Raw genomic sequence first — 18,800 nt, 5'->3', positions numbered from 1 at the left:
GCCCTCTATCTTTCCCAACATCAGGGTCTTTTCCAGGGAGTCTTCTCTTCTCATGAGGTGGCCAAAGTATTGGAGCCTTAGCTTCAGGATTTGTCCTTCCAGTGAGCACTCAGGGCTGATTTCCTTAAGAATGGATTGGTTTGATCTTCTTGCAGTCCATGGGACTCTCAAGAGTCTCCTCCAGACCATAATTCAAAAGCATCAATTCTTCGGCGATCAGCCTTCTTTATGGTCCAGCTCTCACTTCCATACATCACTACTGGGAAAACCATAGCTTTAACTATATGGACCTTTGTCGGCAAGGTGATGTCTCTGCTTTTTACTCCGGCTTTTGTCCTTCTCATTACCGGTGAGTTGAGGGAGGGACCCTAGCCATTCGTATCTCCCACAGAGCCCCTTCCTTTGTTCTCCTTACACTTCACCAGGAGGCTAGCCTGGTTTGATTAGCCTTTAACACTTGCTGGATCCAAGGATTAAAAGTCTGGCACCTATCTTAACACCCTACACCTTGATTAAATTGTAACACTTGTTGGATACAGGGCACTATAATAAGAAAATAAAATGAATAAAACAATTCCAAAAATGCATGAATGAACCAAGTTGGGCAGGGGTTATAGGAAGGTTTCTCCTTCAAGTTTCACATTTACACATAATCTGTTAATGCCAATTTCTTATCATGGTCTAGCACACACAAGGAGCTTAGTAAAAATTGGCATTCATGTCTTCTTCCTATAAATCTCTTGAGGATTGTCTAACATTGTTCCCTTCAAAGGTGAGGACTATGTCTCAGGAGCTTCTAGTATGATGTGCAAAGAAGCGGGGAGCCACCATTTTGGGCAGAACTAATTGTTATCCATTTACTCTGGAGCATGGGTAGGCAAACTAAGGCCGGGGACTGGATCCGGCCCGACCGCTTTCTAAATCTGGCCCGCGGACGTTCCGGGAATCAGTGTGTTTTCACATGAGTAGAATGTGTGCTTTTATTTAAAATGCATCTCTGGGTTATTTGTGGGGCATAGGAATAGGTTTATCCCCCGCCAAAAAAAATATAGTCCAGCCCCCCACAAGGTCTGAAGGACAGTGGACCAGCTGAAAAAGTTTGCTGACCCCTGCTCTGGAGAGTTATTTTGAAAGCAATGTCAAGCTCTCATTGGTTTTTTTAACCATCCCATATTTATTGATGTCATCCACAAATGTCTAGCTACTGATTTTATAGTTGTTTGCAAGATCAGTACCTTTATCTACCATAACTGTACCTTGGATTTGATGGAATATTTCCTACCAATAATGACATGGTTAAATTTCTGTTTTCTGTCTCAACAAAATCAAGAAGACATCTTTTTTAAAACCAAAATGTCACAAACTATCCTCCTGAAAAAGATATTAACAGGCCAAATTGAAAAGGAAGTGCAATTTTAGATGTTCAGTTTCTTTCTAGCCAACCAATTAAAACATGGCCTGAGGCTGAAAGTCTGTATGAATATAAGGCACTTGGAAAATAGCTTCTACCTTTGATGTCAGTCAGATTAAACAACATGCTGGACTTCTGCCAAAAGAGTAAAGAACAACAAAATGTACAGCAAAACACCATGTCTAGCAAAATAGCACCAACAAAGGAATGGCATATACAGCTGGCCTTTTCGTTGAATATGGAGGACCTTCTCTGCACCTTCTAAAGCTATTTGCACCTTTGTGCAGTGTGTAATCAGAATGGTGGCACTTTTCATGTGCTTGGCTCAAGTGTAAATAGCCTACTTTGAAAAGTAATCAAGAACCAAATCCCAGAAGCAAAGGTCTGCTAAGTCTATTGTAAACAAAAACAAAAAATTCAGACATTTTGTTCCAAGATTGCTGGTATTGTTAAAGCCCTATTCAGACATTCATTATCTACCTGAGCAGGGTTTAAGAGTGGAAAGAAAGCACCTGTCATATCTCAAATATGTTTGTACCATGTCTGACATTTGCACAAATAGTTAAGACACTTTAAGCACTAACAGAAGTGTCATACTTCAGTCGATCAATTGTACTTACAAGAAATTGTTTCTGCTTTCAAAAAAAGAAAAAAGATAGGGAAAAGATATCAATCACAGAGAAGATTTTAATTACTGAGCCGAAATAAAAGCCTATGTTGCCGTTCCATCATTTGAATGGGGATTGTGTTGTAGATCCTGATGGATTGCGCCATTTAGTATTACTTGCAGAAACTTCAGAACTATTCTAGCAAGACAAATGATCAACATATGAATTGGCCTATTTGTTTTACACTATAACCATCTGCAGAATAATCTGGGATTATTCAGTCTGTATCAGAGGACTGCATGAAAGGATATCATGTTTAGATTTGCAGCAAAGTTGGTGTACTTTTATGCAAATCAGAGCGCAGCAACAAACATCTGGAGAGAGATGGATTTTAGCTAGAGCTGAGTCAACACTATCCCTCATTTTGTGTTTGTTTTTCAGGAATTTTCGGTAATTTTTAAAATGTGAATACATTTTGTTTTGCTTCTTGGGGCTATTTTCCTCCTTTGTTATCCCTGTCCCCATTTGTCCACGGTTCACTGGGGTACTCCAGTTCCACCATCCTGCTAAGCCACTTACACAATCCCTTCTCTCAGCCCTACAGAGCCAGAGTTCTGCTACCTGCTCCTCCACCCATCAAAGCATCTCCTCTCAACCCTAATAGCTAAATGCAAACTCCATGTTCTGAAGTAGTCTATCTCACATTAGCAGTTGCTGGGAACAAACAGCAAAGGGGTTGGGGATGTTGTGAATTCACCAGAGAAGTTTGTTTGCCAACACTTCTTGTACTATTTGCTCATGTAGTTGAAGCTGAAGTTGACCTGACTCAGAAAACAGTTTTTCCTCTCTCATAATGCTTGGAGGCATCCTGGATTAAGTGTCATTTGCCTTCTGAATAGTGACATGATAATCTAGCAGCTCCTTGTTTATAATGTTTATTTACCCCATGTATTGGTTTACCAATAATACAGTAGTATGAAGCAGCACTAAAATAGCTGTAATAAAATGGAAAGGGGAAAAAAATTAGTAAGCAAAAGGCAATGCAACCCTCTGCAAAAACCAAAAACCAAAGAGTAAACAAGCCAAATTAAACAACAAAATGCAGAATTAAAAGTAGTCCAGCTGGTCAGCAATAATAGGGATTTTAATCCAGCAATATCTAGAGGGTACCACATTGTCTACCATTATTTGACAATGGTCTTAAGGTTTGGCATCTCACACGGGGTAATATGGTTGTCCATTATTTAGATTTAGAGGAAGATGGCGGCGCAAGCACTTGCAGCGGCTCGGCACTCTGAAGACCGGTTTTCAGTGAGTTGTGTTTTATTTTTATCTGTGAACTTACTGCTGCTCTGGATTATGTATGTTTTAATAGATTATGTCTGAATAGGATGAGAGTGTTGGAGATACGTGCAAATGTGTATGTGAATCCGGTCTTGGGTGTTTGATTTTCGTTGTTGTGTATACTGTGTATATACGGACAATGACAATAAAAGGTAAAGGTAAAGGTACCCCTGCCCGTACGGGCCAGTCTTGACAGACTCTGGGGTTGTGAGCCCATCTCACTTAAGAGGCCAGGGGCCAGCGCTGTCCGGAGACACTTCCGGGTCACGTGGCCAACGTGACATCGCTGCTCTGGCGAGCCAGAGCCGCACACGGAAACGCCGTTTACCTTCCCGCTGGTAAGCGGTCCCTATTTATCTACTTGCACCTGGAGGTGCTTTCGAACTGCTAGGTTGGCAGGCGCTGGGACCGAGCAGCGGGAGCGCACCCCGCCGCAGGGATTCGAACCGCCGACCTTTCGATCGGCAAGTCCTAGGCGCTGAGGCTTTAACCCACAGCGCCACCTGCGTCCCTAGCGCCACCTGCGTCCCTATAATGACAATAAATTTATCTAAATCTAAATCTAAATCTAAATCTAAATCTAATCCTAGAAGCAGAATAGATCATTACTCTAGCAGGAGAGCATTGCATTCAAGAGGTCTCAGGGCTTATCTCCAGGTTTTTTTGCTGAGGCTCTGAGATCTATTCTCAATCAGTGTTGAATATCTAGCAAAGCATCAACAAGCATTCCAGTCATTTGGTAGAACTGTTAAATATAGTGACTGTTCAAAAATATTGCTGGTGTTTACAATACTTCCATGTAACTAAATTATCAAGGTTGAACTCTCCAATAAATTATGTGTGCTGCTGTGTATTAAGGGAAGCGTTGAGACCACAGGTGCTTGGTGGTGCAGCCAACAGTGTAGCATATTTGTAAGGACATGGTTGGTTGGCATCTGTCTGCCTCGGGAACAATGCAAGAGTGCGTCCTCGGGGGTAAAGTCAAATCATTAGACAGTTACAGCATGGCAGTGGCTGTAGAGACTGATATGGGAGAGATGTGTTTTGCTGCAGATGGGGCAGATGAAGGTGTCCGGTTGTGCTGGTGCAGGTGTTTCCACTTTCTGCTCTCCTCCCAGCGGTCATTCCTCCTCTATGCAAAGAAATGGTAGGCAATTATTTATTGACACTATATATAATTCGGTTTTGCAACTGACTGCCACAAACTGTGGTGGTCTCTGGTTTAAATGGTTTTAAAATTGAACAATGCAAATTCAATCTGTATAGTTCTAGAGGGCTGGAACTGTGCAATAAACAGGCTGTGAATGGGCTTAGTTGGAAACCAGAGAGAGGCTGATTTTGTCCTCCTGCTTCATGTACTGAGATTCTGCATTCCCTAACACAGAGGTAGTCAGATGTCATGAAAATAAAACTCCTATCAGGCCCAGCAAGTTGGTGTGATGGACGTTGTAGTCAAAACACTTGAAGGTCACCACATTGGCTGTTCCTGGCCTAAGGCATTTGTGGTGGAGCTATGCAAGGAAGAGAATGGGTCTATCAATGTCTATTAGTGATGTGAACAACAACAATAAAAACCTCCAGAAGCATCATCTCTTTGAATATCACTGTTTCAGGGGCAAAACATAGATGGTGTATGAGTTGCAAGTTATATTAATCAGCCTTCCCCAAATTGGTGACTTCTCGATGTTCTGGATTACAAATCCCATGACCCCTGGCCATTGGCCACACTGATGGTGGCTGGTGGGAATTGAAATCTTAACACCATAGTGGAGATGGGGAAGGTTGCCTATGTTGCAAATAGGATGGGCAACTTTTAAAGGACAAATGGAAAGGGAGAGGTTTGGGCTGAATGGTTGAAAGCACCGCTTAAAGTGAAAAGTACAAAGCAGGCTTTTATTTTTTAGCTGCATGAAATATGCGTGGAACAAATAAACAAAAGTGCTTTTCAGCCTTGGCTGTTACATTTTACCAAGAGGGGATTAACCACCCACTACCTACAGTTTCTTCTGAGAATAATGCAATGTGAAGATTGGCTTAAATATAATCACATCAAGGGCTTCTGAAGGCCTGGTTATATTCCGATAATGAACAGATCACCTAGAAGTGTTTCATCTGCAGATAAGTGTTCTGGGTAATGTTTTCAAGTGTCTTGTACCCACTTCCCTTTGATTTTTAGTAGCTGCCTAGAGTGACCTGTGCTTCTGCAGCTAGGTCGGTATCCTTTCTGCACTGGATGTGTAAAAGGAACTGCAATAGTGTACTAGTATCCCCTTCTTCTTATCAGGAAATGGCACAGTAGTTTCTGCAGCTCCAGTGAATCTAAAACACATATAGGATGCCATTTAAGATGCCTTGAGAGTGCCTTCCCTCTCTTTTATACATATTCTTTCCCACAATGCTGCTATACTGTACTGGAAGCATGTAGCAGAACAGTACCATCTGGGTTATATTTCCTAGTGCTAGCATAAGGTCAAGAGACATGCGTTTTGGCTGTCTTACTGCTTGAGCCTGTGAATCATTTGCAACAGTTTGCAAAAACATTTGCAAAATAGGAATTGCATCACATTAGAATAGAATAGTCCCTCACCAATCCACTTGCACACCTTAATCCAGTGGTTCTCAAAGGGTGTGGCAGGAGAAATTCAAGGACAATCAAATAAACATCTGAACATTTCAGTAGAGTATAGAATAATATTGAGCCTGATTTGTTTGCAACAAAGGTTGCCTGGAGGTTATACAATGTCTGATCTGAGCATTCATAGCAATTTATTTGCGCAGAGGTTATATGAGTCCCACTTTTTATTGAGCATTTGTCCTGATTTGTTCGTGCAGAGGTTTATGTCTGATCAACCAATTTAATGCTTTCTGGTACATTTCTCATCACTTTCCTTACTGCGAAAAGCCTGGTTGCTTTGAAGTGGGTTTTCTGTGTGTGTAAGAGTACTTTAATCTACTTTAATTGCACATATCTAAATTTGTTGGAATGCAATCAATTCCCTCCTGCAAAATAGAGACAGGCTGGAAGTGACCTTAGTCATCAGTTTCAGCAGGTTTTACACCTTTGTGCTTTTTCTGCGGTTAAATATAATAGTTGTGGCCATGCAGTTAAATAGAAACACCCTTCAGCTATTCTAAACTCGAAATAGCAGAGATCACAAATGTTTTAAATGAGGTCTAGTTTTCCTACCCAAAATATTCACACTGTGAGAAGTGTCCTATTTTCACAGTGCCTGTTAAGAACAAAATATGAGGTAAGGAAAAGAAGTGACTAGAAACCTCCAGAATACATACCACCACTGGTATGCAGTCCCCAGTGAATTAACCCCAAAGGAACATGCCCTTGACAGGGGAGGTTACTCCCTTCTGGTGTCTACCATTATGCTGCTAATGTCAGATTTTAAAGCCCTGTTCAGGCATTACTTTTGTGTGGACAATTTATAGTTTCAAGCTAGAGGGGGTACTGTGCTTCTCGCCTTCCACATCACTACTTTAGCTTGACCCTCTGATCAGTCCTGAGCTTTGTTGTCTGCAACCCTTTGCTCAGGCTGCTACTCCACATTCTCTGGGGCACACAGTTATTTGAGGTTCCGGGATGCATGGAGTCCTTAAGTGTGAGCAATTGCATAGGCAAAGGGTTTCATTTGCAGACAGCCATGCTCAAGGCATTGTTGTTGAAGGGCAGAGCTAGTGTGGCAGCAATGGTAACTGGACAAGGAACTTTTGAGTGCTCCGCATGGAAATAATGCATGGATGGGACTCTATAGTTTGCCATTAACGCTACAATACTATACATGTCCACTTGGAAGTGAGTTTCATCCTAGGTTTGCAGCTATAGGATTACAACCTTGACCTTGAAGACCAATACTATATTGTTTTAGGACCCCACCACCACTACCACTGAATTATTTATTTATTTATTTCAGCAATCCAACCCAGACATACAATTTAGTTACTTCTATTAATTTTAGTTGTTTTACTGAATGTTTTAATGATGATTATTTTGTGCATAGTTGTTTTTAATAGTTGAGTGGCATTCAGCTGTGTTTAAGCTACAGTTTTATGATGTACACCACATTGAGTGCTCTCTGATTAAGCAGTTTGGAAATCTTTCTAAATAAATGCAATAAAAAAATAACACCGGCAGCTCTACATCCACAAATATTTGCAAATTCTCAAGTTGATCTTCTGCTGAAGATAAAGGAGAGGTGGGAAGGAAGTTGAAATATGTGGTTTTTCAAATAAATGTTTGCTCCTTATATTTTCTTTTGTTTGATATTGAAGACATTGGTTGTAGTTAAATAGTGAAGAGGGTTCAGGCTCTTGAAGCAAAGCTCATCTGTGCACATAAATGCTGTGAAATCCAAAGAAGCCATTTCTAATTCTTCTTGGTTCAAGGCTGAATTTCCAATTCTCTTATTCCCAAGTCATGCATAAGAGTCATTGCATGCATGACAACTATTCAAAGTCACTGTGCTTTCCATTTTGTTGTTGTTATTATTATTATCCCCCCTCCTCACATCTTGCACTTCTGGGGATGTCTGGCCCACTTTAGGCTAAAAATAACTCTGCTGCTGCTGAACGTGACTGAGTCATCGCCCGCGAGTTCTCGGCTTTGCAACACAACCTCTCATCTTTCAGCATTTCTCTGCAATTGCAAGCAGGAAGAGGCTGGTTGCAGGGAGTGCACTGCTTCAGTGAGATTTCAAGTAAAGAGATGTCTGGGGATGTCTGGCCCTGGAAATAGCAGATACAGTGGTGCCTCGGGTTACAGACGCTTCAGGTTACAGACTCTGCTAACCCAGAAATAGTACCTTGGGTTAAGAACTTTGCTTCAGGATGAGAACAGAAATCACACAGCAGCGGTGCATTAGCTAAAGTGGTACCTCAGGTTAAGAACAGTTTCAGGTTAAGAACAGACCTCCAGAACGAATTAAGTTCTTAACCCGAGGTACCACTGTACACACTTAAGTGAGCTGTGCAGACAGTTACTTCTAAAAGGTATTGATTAAGGGCTGTCAAAATGCCTGTCACTAGGATGAATGGAATGCATGTGTATGCTGCAGGGATCCAGAGTGTGCGAGGTATGTGTGTTTGTGCACTCTGCACACCCGAGATGTAATGCACTCCTCTGTGAGGCCCCAGTACAGAGAACTGATGATGGGCAGCAATGCAGCGATTGTGCCAGAATTTTCTACCACTTCAGTGGGGAAGCCCCCATATGCAGTCCTTCCAGCCCATTGCCAGAGAGGGAGTCAGCAGCATCCCATGGTTCTTCAGATGCCCTCCCATGTTGTTCAGGGTTTCTCCGGACAAGAATTACAGTTTAAAATGGCTCATCCTGAAGTCTTGGGGAAGAAATAAACTTCCTGATATAGCTCTGCTAACCACTTTGGCTTTTTGTTTTAGCCCCTGCTAAATGTAACCACAGGCTGGTGGAAGCGTTATTATTCCTGCTTGTTGTTTTTAAAAACACATGTGCAATTTTATTGCTTTTGATTTGAACTCTTCCAGATTTATGTTGCCACAGTAGAAATTCCAGGGCTCCAAGTCCATAAACAGTTAAGGGAGAACAGTAAAAACTATATCCATATTGGCCTGGTCCACATGTACTCAAACAATGGTTTTGCTGAGACTGCACTGCACTCCTGATCTTTCGTACTCCGGTGACATGCTGAGCTAATCCAACGTTTGGCTTAGCATGTCATCCTAACCTGAGTTTGTGCTTAAGAACAAACCTTGGCTGCAGCTCATGGTTAGCAAGGACAGATATTAACCATGAGCTTGAGTTTGGGCAACATGCTAAGCCAAACCTTGACTTAGCTCAGCCTGGCTTAGGAGTCAAATAAAGACCAAGGCAAAGCAGCTGCAAGCTCCTCTCTGGGTCTGTATATTTATTTGGCTAAGCAAGTTATGTGAATAAAACCATTGTTTTATTTCAAATAAAAAATAACTTTAAAAAAGAGTCAGTTGGGTGGCCTTTGTGCCAAATGTATTGTTTGCTCTTAAAGTAGCTCCTTGGGATCAGATGATTGATTCTTTTTATTCTTCAGCTCCAGTTCTTCTTTGCACATATCTGCAATGTGAGTCTAGGGAATACAGCTTGGTAGAATAAATGAAAAAGCCTGATGCTTCAGTATTGGTGCTGAAAAATTAATTTTTATTGCTGGTACAGTTGTATCACTGCAGAAAGTTATGCTCTAGCAAAGCCAGTCCTCCTGCAATATATGCTTCTACATGAACAAATCTTATTATAGGGATGGGTAAATTGTCCAGAAGGAGATTTCTCTGCATTCAGGATTCCTGCTATTGGAATTTTGCAACTGCTACCCAAAGTTGCCCATAGAAACAAGCGTACACTATCATCTTGGCAAGTTCTGCAAGCAACTTGAGGCCAAGCAACTGAATGTGGTCTTCTAGTCCTCTCTGTCTGACCTTTCGTAACTCTCCCCAGACCACATCCTTCACAAGCCCTGCTTTGCTCTCTCTTTACTGGAACATGTCTTTGAACTCCAATAATAAGCATCATCTTCAACTCCTTGAAAGATTGCATCAACAGTGTCTCCGAAAATTTTTACACATCACTTGGGAAGACAGGCGAACTAATGCCAGTGTACTGGAAGCAAAGATCACCGGTGTCAAAGCAATGGTTCTTCAACATCAACTTCGTTGGACTGGTCATATTGTGCGGGTGCCTGATTATCATCTTCCAAACCAACTACTCTATTCCAAACTTAAAAATGGAAAGCGTAATGCTGGTGGTCAACAAAAGAGGTTTAAAGACTCTCTCAAGGTAAATCTAAGAAAGTGTAGTTTAAACACCGACAACTGGGAAACACTGGCCTGCGAGCGCTCCAATTGGAGAAGAGCCTTTACCAAAGGTGCTGTGGGCTTGGAAGACGCTCAAACACAGGACAAAAGGGAGAAATGTGGTAAGAGGAAGGAATTCTTGGCAAACCTTCACCACGATCAACTCCTGCCCGGAAACCTATGTCCCCACTGCGGAAGGACATGTAGATCCAGAACTGGCCTACACAGTCACTGTTAAAACCATGTTTATGGAAGACAATCTTACTCAGCTATCAGTGATCACCAAAGGAGAAGAAGAAGAATGTCCCTTGCTTGTCTGGATAGAGGACAGAGATGGGTGTGTGGACATGTGTAGAAGCTAACCTAGTGTGCAAAGGTAAAATTTGCATTTGTTGCTCTACTGCCATGCACATGGCACTCTGAAGGTTGCCCAGAAAGGAATGTGGGTGAAAAGGTTCCCCATCCTTGTCTTTAAGCTTTTTTTCACTTCAGCAAGTCTTTGGTGAGCAGTTCAAAGTGTCCCTTAAGTGTTTTGATGGTTTGCAATTTCAAAAAACATGACCGGCTGTCCAGATGTTTGTCAAAGCCCCATATAGAGTCAGGCACTGAGAGAGAGATCCATTAGTTGCCATGTGGAAACTGTGTTGTAGATCAGGAGCATACACTCCTGCTGCATATGTGTACTTTGGAGAGGGGACAGTAGGCTGCATCAATATTCACAGGCACATCAAGGTATATGCAACTCTCTGCAGTTCTCTGAACTGGGACAACACATGTTTTTCACTGCAACACATGTTTTTCACTGCAGCCAATCAAAATATCCCTGTGTTGTTTGTCTTCTAATCTGCAGAGTATATTTGCCATTGACCGAGGCATTTTAAACCTGACAAAATTACACTGCTGAACTCACAGAAGATTTACTCTCATTAACAATGTACCGTAAGCTCTACAGAGGAATTTCACTGGGAAATTCTGTCGGTGGGAAGAACAGAGGATAATTTAAGAAGAGGAGTTTTTAATGAGTTGCAGCTTAGCTGTGCACCAAAGCCAAATTTTAACACGTTTTGTAATTGTTTCCATTGTGTTCTTTAAACCATAGGGAAAAGAAACTAGTTATGAGGTGAAACCTCCAGAAAAAGTTGTTGTTGGCTGAGCAGGGAAACATGAGCTTATTGGACTCCAAAGCACAACCTTTAATACATCAAACTTATCTCATTTGTTACTGTCCATGGTGCTGCTTCTATTTTTCCCTTCTGCACCTAAGGCCACATCCACACCACTGCCATTTGTTAAGCATGCTGGGAAGTGTAGCTCACTGAGGGGTAAACTACAGTCCCAGAATGCCATTTTCATTCAATGTGCATTCAGTGAACTTTAAATGTATGGTATGGATGCTGACCTCAGAGCAATCTTTCTTGGGGGGGGGGGCTGTGGAGGAGCCAGTACCACTTCCTACCTACAGCCTGCCAATTTTTTGCAGCTGCAGTAGCAAGCGTGTACAGTGAGGTGGCTGTTTCCTTTTCCCCCTTCATTTTTTAAAATAAAATAAAATCCCTCCCATTGATGTCAATGGAAATGAACTCTGCCACAGATTCCTTTTTACCATTCCAAATTTAATATTCAAATTCAGCCTGAGGTTTCCTGTTTTGCGACTGGAGCTGTCTGCTTTTCAGAATCTTGGAAATGTGCAATTGAAGATGTACAATGTCTTTAAAGACAGCAGAATGAGACATTAGTGAGATTTCTCATTTCTCCGTAATAAGCTCAATTTTTATTAGATTGCACAAAGCACTCTGAGAGGCACTTATATGGCAGTGTAATGGAAATTGAATTAAATCAGTAGGATGAATTGATTTAGTTTCAAATGTTACAAATGAAATCCTGGCTTCATATCATTTTATTCCGCTTGTTTGCTGTAGGGCACTGGATAAAACTAGTGTCATGTGCAAATGAATGCTAACAGGAATTGTAGCATGATACCAGAGTGATCCCTTTCTAAAAATCTTGGCTTTCGGTTCTTCCTAGTTAACACCAAGCATCAATTTTAGAATATGTTCTAGCCACAACTGAAGTAAACTATAGAGCTCAAGTAGCGAAAGTGTTGCCTTCAGGTGTTGCTGGACTACAACTACCATTAAGTTTTGGGGCCCAGTCTCTGAAGAAATGGCTCCTAGTGTACTAATCTTCCTGTGCAAGTCTTTGTGTTTTATTTTTAGAAGTACATTATTTGTGTACAAAAGAGAGAGCCTTCACTGTGGTGGCACCCTGAGTGTGGAATGCCTTCCTGATGAAGGTATGTCTGGCACCAGCTCTGTATTCTTTTCAACTTTAAAGCTTTTATTCTTTGCTCAGGCATTTTAGATATTTTTTGTTAGCTGAATGGTTTCATTCTCCTTCATTTTAATGTGTTGTTGGTTTGTATGTTTCCTTTCCCCAGCTCAAATTCTCTCTTAATCTATTCAAACATTGCCCTTGCTTTCTGCTTACAAGGGTTAGCCCACATGAGATTGATAAATGGATGATCTTGCATTGAGAAAAAGCAATTGCACATTATATTCATCACCTGACCTCAGGTGGTATCATTCTTCACTAATAAGGAACATCTTATGAAATACTTTGTACAATATATAATATTTGCTTTGCCTAACGTTCATATGAGCCATTTGGGGGAAAGGGTTCAGTTGCAATCTCTGTGTGTTTGTTGAAATTGTGAGAAACAGACTTAACATTAATATATATGCCTGCCAGACTTAAGGCTGTACTATGAATCAGCAGCTTTTTGCTGGTTGAAAGATTGACTGCTTCTCGAAGACACTGATGTACTAGATCTGGAAGGTTTTGACAATGCGTTTGGTTGGCATGCATATTTATGGTATGACAAGGTTAAGATCAATAAGAATTTCAAGAACCATATTGTCAGAAAAGCAGTGTTTAATGTCTGGACAAAATACAAAGACTTATTGGAAAACAAAACTCCAAGGTGGCTTTCACCATTGGAAGCTAAGGCCCGGAAAAGACTCAATATGGAAGCCAAATGGCCAAAGTATTGGGAAATATTAGAAAAAGATGGAGATAATTGGAAATTGCAGAGTCAGGAGAAAATGAAAGACAAAGTGCGAGATTGGTTACATTATGCTCAGATTAAAGAAGTTTTTAAACTTGATAAAAAGTTAGGATTCCAGGTGGAAAAATCGAAGTTAGAAACGGAACTGTTAGAGCCTAAGACTAAGGTACTCTCAAGAATGTATAACTTGCTGTTAAAATGGAACACACAAGATGAAATGGTTAAATCAGCTATGATAAAGTGGGCACAGGACATTGGGTATAATATTATGTTTGAGGACTGGGAAAAGTTATGGACCATTGGGCTGAATTTCACTGCATGTAATGCTTTGAAAGAAAATAATGAAAATGATATATAGATGGTACATGACCCCAGTCAAACTTGCAAAAATATACCACTTGTCTGATAATAAGTGTTGGAAATGCAGGGAAAGTGAAGGAACGTTCTTTCACCTCTGGTGGACTTGCCCTAGGGTTAAGGCCTTCTGGGAAATGATATACAATGAGCTGAAAAAGGTATTTAAGTATACCTTCCCTAAGAAACCAGAGGCCTTCCTTTTGGGCATCGTTGACCAGAGGGTGCTAAGGAATGACCGAACATTTTTTATGTATGCAACAATAGCAGCAAGGATACTCGTTGCGAAGCATTGGAAAACCCAAGATCTACCCACACTGGAAGAATGGCAGATGCAACTGATAGAATATATGGAACTGGCTGAGATGACTGGCAGAATTCGAGACCTGGGAGAGGAGACGGTGGAAGAAGATTGGAAGAAATTTAAGGACTATTTGCAAAAATATTGTAAACTGTATGAATGTTAAGGAGGATGCTTGATCACAAACAACTAGGCACCATTGAATTAGATAAACTGAACTATGAAGATAAGCTAAATTTAGGAAAAAAATCAACTTTTAGATAATGATTAGGCTAAATTAAAAAGTTTTAAAAAGTTAAATGAATATATCTAAAATTTAAGATATAACATTGGAAAATTAGATAAGGTGGGGACAAGGTGACAAATTGCTGAATTAATTTTTATATTTTGGAACGTAGGAGAGGGAGATGTGAGGAAGTCTAAAAAGGATAAGAAAATATGTTATGAAATGTGATGTTTTTTGTATGTTTTGTTTATTATGTTATAATTTAAAAAAACTATTAATAAATATTATATTAAAAAAAACATTAATATATATGAGATCAAGACAAGGACTAGAGAGCTGCTGCAGAGACTGCAGTAGAAATTCAATTCTCTGTACAGTGGAATTGAGAGCGAGGCCTGGTCCTCTAGCAAAACGGATTGCTATTCTGCATTCACAGGGCAAAGCTTGTAAGGGTCCAGTGCATTTCAAATTGCATTGCAATTTATTTATGCTTCAGGGCAGTGCGTTGTCTCAGAAAACATACCGTTTACTTGTATTGCTGAAAGTTATCCCGAGAAGCAACTGCAAGTTATACAACTTGACTGATTCTAGTCTAAGCTGTTTAATGGTACATTTAATGTCCTGGTTTGTAGAAACTGCATATCTAATTTTTTTTCCAGATCAATTAATTCTCTGAGCAAAAAAAGAATTAAATTATCTAGTCAGGCAGCACATCTTCTTAAAACGTTTAGTTCTTGTGCTCATGTATCCTTCCTGACAGCCAACACATGCAGACAGAGCCTCTTACAAGTAAGTAAGAAAGACATCATTATTCAAGCAAGTAATGGTGCAAACTTGCAGCAGACACAAAGTTCAGGATTTGCAGAGTTCATGCTTTTCAAAATTGCTTGCAAAATGTCACACAACTGATCGTTTTCTCTGAATATTCATTGGACCATGATGCACTAGGCTGTCCTTTGGAAATGTTTTTTTCAAAAAACTTTTTTCGTAATAGCAAATCCTGCTATGTTAGTTTCACTTTAGGCAAGTAATCTTAATAAAACAAGTTCGTTTATTTAGAGTCAATATATTCTGCCTTTTGATTTCTTTGAATTAAAATGGCATCAGTTTCCAGTAAAGCTTTGTGTTTATTCATGAAAGATCGTTGTGTCAGCAGTTGCATGTCTGAAAGCATGCACTGTACCTTTTCCCTGGGATTCTTGAGAACATCTGTTCAATGAGAGGGGGGCAGTAATTCTAATAGAAATATAATTAAGGATTCCCTTCCACTGGTTAACACAGCATTGCAGGCCTGCTTTAAGGCCTGCCATTCAGTGACCCAGTCAGCCACTCTACATTGCATGTAAACTGCATTTCCATGCGCTCTGGTTTCTGTCATGGTGTTCCATTGTGCCAGAAGCGCTTTTGCATGTGAAAGGGGCTTCTTGCATTTGCAGAGAGGTAGAGAGAAAGAAGCTGCACTACCCTATGTCAGTGTTGTGCGGCATCCAAGATGGATTAGCTGCACAAACTACCTCCATTGCTCTTCTTGCCACCTGTGATCCCCCAATAAGGTAATGACTTTTTCCTTTTCTCTCCGATCAGTTGTACCCTGGAAGTCGAACAGAATCTGTTCCAGAAGTCCATTTGACTTCCAAAACATTCAAAAACCAAAGAGCGGCTTCTGATTGGCTACAGGAAGCTCCTACAGCCTTTCGGAAGCCGCAGAAGCCCTGTTGGACAGTCGGCTTCCAAAAATAGTTCATAAACTGGAACACTCACTTCTGGGTTTGTGGCGTTCAGGAGCCAAAATTTTCGAGAACTAAGCTGTTCGAAAACCAAGGTACCAAGCCCCCTCCTTCCTTTTCTGCCTTTTAGTTCCTTCTATGCACCCTCCCCTGCAGTGGTAACCATTATATGGCCAGAATTCAAGTTATGAAACCCACACTGAGGTTCTTGAAAACAATTATGAAACTTTACACAGGGAAAGTGAGAAGGGCATCAAAATTATGAAAGAGAGAGAGCTGCAAAGTAGGATGGGCTCAATAATTCATGAAAAACCAACAAAGCAAGATGATATCTCGAATTACGTTCCTATTCAGGAGCCATGAATCAGGAGTTCAGGAATCAGGCAAGACATTCAGAACTGGACAGAAGCAATGAAGATGTCCCAATAGTTTCCATGCCCTGCCCACCAAGCTTTGAAAGATGAGCTGTGGCAAGCTCACTTGCAAAAATACATTCACTTTGTGGGAATGTTGAGATTGCAAATATGTGCTATTTCAGGGTGGGCAAGTCTGCTCCCATCTGTGAAGGTTTTGCCTGGTTCTAGGCAACAATTCTGTATCATTTGTTGCTACCTCCTCAGTTGCCTCCCTGCTTAGTTGCCCACGGCCCTTCCCAGCCTCCACTGAGACTTTCCTCTCTGCTAGGAGATCAGGGGAGGAGCTGGAATCACTGCTCCTTCAGATATTGCTGAGGTCAAAGTGCAGGTGAGAGAGTCCCCTTCAACAACCTCAGTTCCTATCAGTCAGCACTCCATTTGCTGCTTTCTCCTCCTGTATGAGGGCCTCCCAATGCAAGCCTGATCCTGGCAGCACTACAGGGCTTCTGACACTCAGCTGTATTGATCATGCCTCAAGCATATTAAGTTTTGCGTGATAAGATTAGTGCAGTGTCCATATTATTCCATTTCACCTGAAGGCTGTGGAGGGCTTCATAAAGAATTTAGATGAAATGGAGCAATTCAGAACATGTGGTCTACCTTTTCAATCCTGCAAAAATTGTCCATTTTGTTCTTTAGAAATTTTGGTTGGTTGGTTTGTCGCCCACTGTATCCAAACAACTTTATAGCTTTTGACATGAGACAAACTAGACATCTTACCTTTTATTTAATTTAATCTTGTGCCCTGCGGAAGATTTTATTTATAGACAAAGCAGAAGGTGAAACGAGATTGCATTTCCCTTAATGTGTCAGTGACACCTTAGGTTAAATAAAGCCCAGTGAAACCAAGTTCACAAATCTGATTAAAACTCAATGAGCATTTAATGCCACATAAAATGCTTCCATTTATTCTCAAGTAGGAATTAGTTTCAATCCTTGGCTAGATATGATAGGTTTAAATTTGAAAAAGAAAGCTTGCTGTGACACGTGTGATGAAGTGTTAATCCTGAAATCGGATCCATATATTTGTTTAATTCATTTTGCTTCCCTGAGGAAACAAGGTTTCTAGACCCTTACCACAGTTTTTAAAATGCCTTATTAGTGAAAACACAAACAACCAGGAAAAGCCATGAACTTCACAGTTGCTTCATCTCATCATAATGACTTTGCTTGGTTACACGATGGCTGTATACCAAGAAAGACTGAAATGAAATTACATGACTTAACACTTAGAGTGCAAGTAGAGGGTTTTTAAGAGGGTTATTTTGTTATCTTTTTTTCTGACTTGCTTTGTTCTTCTTTCAAGCAGAGGAAGGGAGGTATGTGACAAAGATGCCCTTCCAAATACTACAGCAATTTATCAATTCCTTCCCTGTGTGCAGGCAGGCCTTTCCGGTTCAGAATGTAAGGACAGACATAGCAGTCCGTTCCATGTCAGTTTCACATGTACTCAATCATATGTCTGTTTTGTCCCAGTTTTTGTGATTATATATATATTTTTTTAATACCAGCATATTGTGGCATTTTGTATGCATTCTTCCCCAAAATATGCATTTTTGAATTGGTTTCCAGTTGCATTTCCCTCTAAAATATGCATATTTGTATTTGGGCTGTGCATAGCTGCCCCATTCTGCCCCATGGCCCTGAGCCAGGGGTCCCTAATGAGGCTGACCCATCCTAGGCTGGCCCATGGACAACCATCTCTGCCCTGGATCCAGTCCCTAATTGAACATACAGCTGGCAGGGGGAAGGAGACTGAGGTGTCAATAGAGGTTAGGAGAAACCCCAAAGTTTGCAGAAGTACAAAAAAAATCTTTGGGGGCGGGGAAACACTAAGGGACAGTTTTCCCCCAAACAGTCCAATCAGGACTGAGCATACTCAGTGAACATGGAATGCTGTCTTACCATTGGGGAGGGAAAACAGAAACATAGGAAGCTGCCATGTGCTGTGTCAGACCATTGCCCATCTGGCTCACTACTGTTTCCATTTATCGGCATCAACTCTCCAGGGTTTCAGGCAGGGTTCTCTCCCAGCCCTAACTAGGGTTGTCAGAGATTGATCCTAGGATCTTTTGATGCAAAGAAGATGCTCTGCCACCGTCTCCAAAGGAAAACTGGGGTTGTTGTTGTTGTTTAGTCTTTTAGTCGTGTCCGACTCTTCATGACCCCATGGACCAGAGCACGCCAGGCACTCCTGTCTTCCACTGCCTCCTGCAGTTTGGTCAGACTCATGTTTGTAGCTTCGAGAACACTGTCCATCCATCTCGTCCTCTGTCGTCCCCTTCTCCTTGTGCCCTCCATCTTTCCCAACATCAGGGTCTTTTCCAGGGAGCCTTTTCTTCTCATGAGTTGGCCAAAGTATTGGAGCCTCAGCTTCAGTATCTGTCCTTCCAGTGAGCACTCAGGGCTGATTTCCTTCAGAATGGATAGGTTTGATCTTCTTGCAGTCCATGGGACTCTCAAGAGTATCCTCCAGCACCATAATTCAAAAGCATCAATTCTTCAGCGATCAGCCTTCTTTATGGTCCAGCTCTCACTTCCA

The 18,800-nt window shown here is 41.1% G+C and overlaps 1 protein-coding gene across 2 annotated transcripts in view; it reads right to left on the bottom strand.

Annotated features, from left to right (window-relative positions):
• Positions 1–4,045: 4,045 nt before the first annotated feature.
• Positions 4,046–18,800, bottom strand: part of LOC307199840 (uncharacterized protein) — a 29,257-nt gene continuing 14,502 nt past the window's right edge. For both annotated transcript variants that reach the window (XR_013832210.1, XM_079947971.1), the window contains exon 4: positions 4,046–4,495. Coding sequence is in view for 1 of the 2 variants with exons in the window: in XM_079947971.1 (XP_079804097.1) it covers positions 4,345–4,495 (151 nt within the window). In the remaining variant the exon portion in view is untranslated. The remainder of the gene's footprint in view (positions 4,496–18,800) is intronic.

This window comes from Podarcis cretensis (assembly GCF_951804945.1).
Source record: "Podarcis cretensis genome assembly, chromosome: 12".
NCBI classification, from domain to species: domain Eukaryota; kingdom Metazoa; phylum Chordata; class Lepidosauria; order Squamata; family Lacertidae; genus Podarcis; species Podarcis cretensis.
Note: the sequence above shows the minus strand (reverse complement) of the source record. Positions and strands in the feature narration are given on the sequence as shown.